Genomic DNA, 8,233 nt, shown 5'->3' on the forward strand with positions numbered 1-8,233 from the left:
TACGTAAAAATGGAATTTGAATTTAGTATAAAACTATAACTCTTTTGATAATATTAGAAGCATACATTGTGAATGACCAGAAGAGTGTTCTGTGAAAAAAGTCCTAGTTATAACACACAATAGAAACTAGATGATTTAGGTGTTGTTCTTTGCTTAAGAAAACAATGCTTGTTTAATATTTGAAAAACAGTAGAGGCAAATAGGGATTAGAACTAAGATGCATTGAAGCAGTACTGAGAGTGCTACTAGTAGCTTCATGCTTAAACTGCTACAAAGTTAAAATACAGTAAAAAGCAACTGATATCTTAAAATTTGTAGTAACTTTGTGCCTTGTTGAGGCTTACTATAGATTATTAACTGTTATCAGATTTTCAGCCATAGTTGCAAAATTTTATTTGTATTTGTGTAATTAGTTTATATTTCCCTAGCAGTTGTACAAGTAGTGAGCAAGGAATGACGAAAAATCACAACTGCCATTTGTTTAAGGATATTAAAAATACTGAAACTGAATAGACATCTTTGCTAGTTTTGTGTAGACTGCATAGCGAACAGTGTACTATATCAGTCCAAGAAAATGGACATGGAAGGAGACAAAAAGTGAAAGAAACAAGAATGAAAGTAGAATGAGTGTAGGATGAAAAAGTTTCAAAATGAAGGAAGGTTGAAGAAAGAGGATGAGGAAGGAAGTATAGGAATAGAATAGAATAGTAACAAAGTTGTTTTTCTAATCTTAGGTTTGTTTAAAAAGTACATAAAAGTGTATACATACACAGTAAGGGAAGATTTTTATGTCATCCACCAAGGCAAAAAAAAAATCTAGTATAAATCTGACCTTTTAGTGGCCATAAGAAATTATGTTTATTTTTGCCCCCAAACCCATTCCAAATCCAGGGAATGTATACATGGCATAAACTGGATGTGTGCTAGCCACCTCCAATTTATCTGAACATACACTGGAATTTCAATAATTGCCCTCTTCTGCAAATCTGGAAAATTGGTGGCTAGAGAATGTATCTTTTGGCTCACTCTGCATGTAGCATCTGATTCCCTAGGGCAGTGGTTCTCAACCTTTTTAATGCCGCGACCCCAACTGGTCGTAAGTCGAGGACTAAACCGGTCGTAAGTCGAGGACTAAACCGGTCGTAAGTCGAGGACTACCCAACCGGTTGTAAGTCAAGGACTTTCCCTGCCCGGGAGCGCCGTGCATGCGTGGTTCCACTCCCTGCGCCGGCCGAGACGGAGCAGGCCGACCACCAGCTGGCCCAGCCCAAGGGAGGTAAGGCACCCGCCAGAAAAGGGAAAAAAGTGGCGGACAAAAAAATGGCGGACAGCCTTGCTTGGCGACCCCCGTGAAATGGTCAATCGACCCCAAATGGGGTCCCGACCCACAGGTTGAGAACCACTGCCCTAGGGGGATCATGACCTTTCAGAGGAATAGTAACATGAGCAAACCTCAAAGTAGCATTAGCTCCGAGATAATTGAATTAGCTCTTCCACATTTATTGACATTACAAGAGACACAATTTGCCTCTGCAGATGTGGCCTTTGCTGCACAATCCAGCAGAATGCTCTAAGCTGGAAGATGTTAAACCCAGTAGCTAATTTCTGTAGGATCTATTTTTCTGGTGATCAGGTTGAAGTGAACCATGACATATTCTTGTCTGGACAGATAACTCAACAGTATTCAGTGAAGTAGCATATGTGTAATCCAGATTAAATCCTTTTCCTTTATGTTTCATTATATGGATTTATTTATTGGTTATAGGAAATGTAGCCTATATAGCTGAAGTTATGACTAAAGGGAATTTTCTCTAGAATCTGGAATACAATTCTGCTTTGCCCTGCCTTCTTACCTGAACAGGAGTTAATTTTTTTTTCAAGTTTATCATCTAGTAATCAGAAAAATGCTTCATGGTAAGATCAGATGCAGATCCTTCAGAGTGTTATGGAATAATAGAAATGATATTATAAAGCTGCAAACAATTTTTATGCAATTATACATTGTACAAAATAGAGGTGGCATTTTTTGTACACTTCCCTTTGTATTGACAACTGCACATTTGTAGATTACTGTAGATATTAATTCATTCTGGTACATCCCTAGATCTAATGTAATTTTTATATTTTATTAAATCAAACCAATCAAATGAGTGTGTCATTGTGTGTGTGTGCTTTTGTCTTTCCTTGTGCCCATAGATTGTGATAACAATGTGAGTTATTTTTTAAAAAAGAAACCAAAACAAACTAAATTATTAATAGTCCTATTCCTTTCCTTTTTACAGAAACCAAAGCCCTGAAACAAAACCTAATTCAAACACTGAATTTCAAACTTTCAAAATAGGTGAATATAACCAACAAAAATAGATTCAGTTCTACAAACAGAAATGTTAACATCCAATGGATTCAACTCAAAATGTGCCAATACTAAGACAAGCCCAAATCATGTCAGTTAGGCAATCTTCTGCTGATCTCCAAAAGCAAGGAGACCAAGCCCAACATCTACTAAATGTTCTCTGAGGCATCAAATATATTTAAAAGCCCATTTTCTGTCATGTTAGCATATTTTTTTAAAAAAAGAAACCAGGTTTACACTTGTGGTGTAAAGTTCCATTTTTGCGACTAACTCACTGAATCTGATTATTCTAGAAGTAACATAAACAGTATTAATTCAATTTAAATATTCTAATGTCTCATAAAAATGTGTTATGAGATTCAAGAGCCGCAGTTGATTCTTTGAAGACTTTTAACAAACAGAATTTTAGAAAGCAATGTGTCTAGACGACATCTTTTGGAGAAAGATATTGATTTTGTCGTCAATTTATGTTCCTGTTCTTTGTATTTATATTACAGAAAGTTAATATTGTGCCCGGTGACCCTTTTCAGGCCCACTAGCCATGCCAGGCATTGTGGTGTTCCGTCGTCGCTGGTCTGTGGGAAGTGATGATCTTGTTTTGCCCGCCATTTTTCTCTTTCTTCTTCATACAACTTGGTAAGTGAAAATATGCTTAAGAGGAAGACTTCTATTGTTAGGTAATAAGTCATTGATATTTGTTTTGTAATTTTTATGTCCAGGTATTAATACTATGTTGCAATTTAAAATATTCTGCTAAAGTTCATATATACAAAGCAGTATGGAAGTGGATCTATGCATGTAGAAGAGTTCAGGGTCAAATAATTCTGTTTTAATTTTTTGTTCCACTGCTATGGTTCTGTAAGGCCTTCAGGGAAGTTGTTGGAATATCCAGTTTATTCTTAAGTCAGCTAAAAAGAATTGAAAAAGAACAGAATTATTAAAGAGAAAGGGAACCACAGTAATTATATCCATGTTTGTAATAGATGATAACTGATATGATATAAATCCAATCAAATCATACTGTCAGTGTCAAAAGAAAAGATAGAATTGGTTTGAAGGGTTTCTGTGTAGATACTACCAATGAGAAAGCTGAACCATTTTGGCATCCAGTAAGAAACTATTAAAGGCAGGGCTTCTTGGATCAAACTACATTTTGAAAGCTCAAAACCAGATTTGAGGCAAATGCAGTTTTTCCATATCAGCCCATTAATATTTTTGTAATTAAAGTGAGTTGTACTTATTCCTAAGGGAAAAAAATTCAATATCTATCTACAGTGGTGTTATCTTTATTAGAAGTAAATATATACAAAACCATAAACACATTTTTGAGATCTCCAGATCTTTTTGTTATACAAAATGCTACGAGAAGTTGATGGAAGTGAGAAAGGAGATGAAGATACACGCTGAGTTGGTTGGTTGGATGGATGGACAGACAGACACTCCCAATCAGAGATTTAACAGACAGGAAGAAAGGATTTTTTTATGTGAAAGGTTAATGACCTCTCCTCAGTTCCGATACCTAATATTAATATCTGACCTCAGAATTCTTTTGCTGTGAGACTGTGTTTCCTGTTGTGAGATTTCAAGATTCTAATATAAAACAAATTAGTACTTGCTAGCCTAATGTCAGTTATCCAAACTCTGCTGTTCATGGACAAAATGATAGTTGGTGGTAATTGCATTTATGTGTCGTCTTCATCTTGTTGGGTAAGTTCCTCATGAGCAAACAAATTTATGACATTTAGGAGCCTGTGATAGTTAAGATGCACTGTATGTCTCTGTGTGTGTGAGAGAGTGCATGTGTGCTCATGTGTTGGCAAGCATGGTAAATACCATGCTGGGATAGAAACATTGTAACTTGCATGTGGGATTTAAAAAGCATGTGCCTGATAACATTTTCTCCTGTCCTCTGCCAACAATTGAAGTATGTGCAGGTTTTTGCCGTTCCCATTTCCAGGCCTCTTTACATGATGGAGAGACAGATTAATCTCAAGGGGATTGATGCAGCCCTTTTCCCCCCCTTTGTATTGCAGAGGAACACAGAGTGTGTTCTGGGACACTATCCAGAAATCAGTATGTGGGTGGAAAAAAAACTTTTTTAGCTAACCACCAGCATTTTATAGCAGCACAAGAAATGCATAGCCCAGATAAATGAATGATATTAATAAAATATAGCTTTGCTATTGGCTGAAGTGATATATTCTATTAACTGAGAATCCCATAACCACCTGTACTTAAAATCAACTAAAATCAATTTGATAGTCCATTCAGGAACTGAAACGTTGACTTCATGAGTAATATCAAAATAATTTGTCTGTGCATAAAATATTACACATGCTACAATATCTTAGTAAGTTTCTTATGGGATAAGCTTTTATTGGCAGCAGTTAATTTCATAAACTGCAAACAGTTTTGGTTATTTATATAGTGCTAACTATTCCCAGGAATTAAAAAAGAGATATTTCCTTTCTCAGCTTATATAAAAACAAAACAAATGACAACAGGTTTTTTTTTAAAAAATAAATAAAACAAAACTAATAATCATTAGGCTTCTTGATCTTATATATTGTCTCAAGCTTTGACTAGAGAATGTGGCTTGTTTTACGGCAGGTTCATCATCCTTTCTGTGGTGCTCTTTGGACTGGCATACAATCCCAATGAGACCTGCTCTCTCAATCTGGTGGACCATGGCAGGGGTTATCTGGGCATTTTGCTCAGCTGCATGATCGCCGAAGTTGCAATCATCTGGCTCAGCATGCGTGGCAGCATCTTGTACACAGAACCCCGGGATTCCATGCAATATGTGCTATACGTCAGACTGGGTAAGAGGCAGTGGCCAAGAGGCTTTTATTAATGTTTGATCTTGATGCAGCTGGCTGTCGTGCTCTCAAAGGATTCTCTGTTCATAATATTTACAAACACGGAGTGATCCAAGGGCATTTTCAGTTGTGGCACCAAAAGAAGTCTGCATCTGGATATGCCTACTGTAGTTAAATATTATTTTCAAGTTTTACTACTTTTGTAGATGTGGGAAAACATGCTCCTATATTCCCCCAAATTGGAAAATATGCCTACTCAAGCCTCCATAAAATTTATATCAAATTTTCTTCGGTAAATGCTCATTTATGAATTTTTATTGTTAAAAAATTCACAGCCTCATTAATGAAATACATATATTTTGTCTGATGCCTTGACAGTGGTGCATGTGTTTTATTTCTTGTATTCAGAAAAGACAAACATGTTAGTATGATACTTTTAAGGATAAGTAAATATAGTTTACTATTCTGTGAAGATAAACATATGCTATAATTATCTTTCTCAAATTCACCATTATTTCCTTTGTTCAGTTACCATGAGCTTTCATTTGTAAAAAAAATCTGATACTTATCTATCCTTCCCAAAAGTGTGTGTGGAATATATTATGCGATTCACTCCAAGCCTTCAAAAAATGGCTACATACAGATATATATATATATATATGCTATAGAGAGATAGGAAATAAGACATTTTGGATGCTTTCTTTGTTCATTTTTATAGTTAAGGTTCCCCATTATCATTCTTTAATATTTTTCTCCTAGAGAACTACATTGCATGTGCATCTGGGTAAAAGCAAAAAGTTTTAGAATGACATTTATTTTTATTTAGTTATGGCATCGATGAAGGTCATGCAATCATTGATATACAAAAGTAATAAAACACATTATACATAGAAACACAAATACAAGTTTAACAATATAAGTTTAAATAAAACATCAGCAAATGTATATGTGGGCAATACAATATACCAGATAAAATATTAAATTAAGGTAAAACCGTGATAAAATCACCAGGATATAGCACCACAGAATAGGATAGATGTTATAATTTAATATCTAAGCAAGCTAATCATCTAACTTCTTCTGGTGTGGCTGCAATGAGTTCGTCGCATTTAGAATGACACATCAGAATGGATATTTTTCTCATTGCCTAAGAATTATTTCTAAGAAATATGGTGAAATCAGTTGTTGTTGTTGTTACTGTTGTTGTTGTTATACCGTTGTACACTCTGCTCTTATTGTTCCAGCAATCTTGGTGATTGAATTTGTCTACGCTATTGTGGGCATTGTTTGGTTAACCCAGTACTACAGTTCCTGCAATGATGTTACTGCCAAGAGTGTTACTTTGGGTATGTATTTAAAAGTATTTATAAGTATTTAAAATCACATATAGTGTATTGAGATTTAACCTGTTCATAGACCTAAACAAGAATAATCTTTGAAGTCTTGCTGTTTCGCTATTGTAATTTAGTTTTTCTAAAAACATTCATGTACATTTATTCATAGGCATAACAATATTATTATTATTATTATTATTATTATTAATAATAATAATGATGGTGATGATGATGATGATGATGATGATGATGATGATGATGATGATGATGATGATGATGATAAAGTTGGAGGTCATCTAGTCCAACCCCCTGCTCAGGAGGAAACCCTATATCATTTCGGACAAATGGCTGTCCAGTTACAACTAGAAAGAATATAACTTTTGATGTCTAACTAGGCTGTGCTAAAAAAAGTGCTATATACATCTATTTACGTTTATGCCATGATCCTGTAATGGATTGAAGATGTAGACTGAACAAAGTGGTAATGCATATGTAACTATTTGGGGTCACTATTATTATCCACAGTATTTTTAGTCATTGAGGCTTGCTTGATATCTCTCATTAAATATATTTTGTGATATATTTATGATGCTACAGAATCTCCAAGAATATCAGTAGTGTTATACAAAAATTGTCTTTATCTTGTCAAAGAAAATCAAACGAAGTATTACTCAGTAAAAAAGGAATACATAAAATTTAAGAAAAAAGTACAAATGAGTCAAATCCGCCACTCACAACTTGGGCCTTATCCTCTGTCTTCTCTGTTTCACTAGGAATGGTTGTCTGCAACTGGGTGGTCATTTTGAGTGTCTGCATCACTGTCCTGTGCGTCTTTGATCCAACAGGACGGACTTTTGTTAAATTGCGAGCCACAAAGAGGAGACAGCGTAATCTAAGAACATATAACCTGAGGTAAGAAAATTGTAATTGTAGAAGTTGATTCAGGGTTTTTATAAAATAGATTTCCAATTTAGATAAATGCAATCTATTGTTTTTAATGTAGTTGAACACAAATGAGTGTATTCAATATGGCAGCAAATAGTGCAGTTTATATGTTGGGGATACTTTTTTTGAATTGTAAATAATAAAGGCCTTGTAAGCACAATTTTGTTTTCCAGGTATATATTCTTTTAAAAAATATATTTTACAACATTTATATTCCTTTTTACTGTGCACTAAAGGTCAATTGTTTGCTCACAATTATACTACCATGTACATTAGACTAAAAGGTAGTGGTTTAGCCTAGATCATCTAAGTATAAACGGAATGTGTTATATGTCATTCACCCCAAGCCACAAAAAATGTGTACTTGGTTTGTCATAACTAAATGAGCCAGGAGTATTTGACAACAAAATAGTATTTTCAGCTGTGCAATTTTCTATTTTTTAAAATAAAAAAGTTAAAATAGATATGCAAACTTTTATAATTAATTCAGTCTAGCCAGTGTGATTTTTTTTCACAAAAATATAGGGTTTGTGACCAAAATACAATATAACATTTTCCATCATTTTGTTTTCCTTCACAATCCATAGAGCAGGGGTAGGCAACCTTGACTCTTTTATGACTCGTGGACTTCAACTCCCAGAATTCCATGCTGGCTCAGGAATTCTGGGAGTTGAAGTCCACGAGTCATAAAAGAGCCAAGGTTGCCTACCCCTGCCATAGAAGTTGCCTACCCCTGCCATAGAGGATCATACTTCTATAATATTGCCAAGGTTGCTCCTTGT

At 34.8% G+C, this 8,233-nt stretch overlaps 1 protein-coding gene across 1 annotated transcript in view; it reads left to right on the forward strand.

The window, feature by feature from the left end:
- The first annotated feature begins 2,891 nt into the window (after positions 1-2,891).
- The window catches only part of DAGLA (diacylglycerol lipase alpha), a 32,831-nt gene continuing 27,489 nt past the window's right edge, over positions 2,892-8,233 (forward strand). The window contains exons 1-4 of the mRNA XM_015816523.2: positions 2,892-2,989; positions 4,964-5,175; positions 6,417-6,518; positions 7,280-7,418. Coding sequence (XP_015672009.1) covers positions 2,895-2,989; positions 4,964-5,175; positions 6,417-6,518; positions 7,280-7,418 — 548 coding nt within the window. The 5' untranslated portion in view covers positions 2,892-2,894. The remainder of the gene's footprint in view (positions 2,990-4,963; positions 5,176-6,416; positions 6,519-7,279; positions 7,419-8,233) is intronic.

The sequence above is a fragment of the Protobothrops mucrosquamatus genome, unplaced genomic scaffold, assembly GCF_001527695.2.
Source record: "Protobothrops mucrosquamatus isolate PMUCROS unplaced genomic scaffold, P.Mucros_1.0 scaffold_115, whole genome shotgun sequence".
NCBI lineage: Eukaryota > Metazoa > Chordata > Lepidosauria > Squamata > Viperidae > Protobothrops > Protobothrops mucrosquamatus.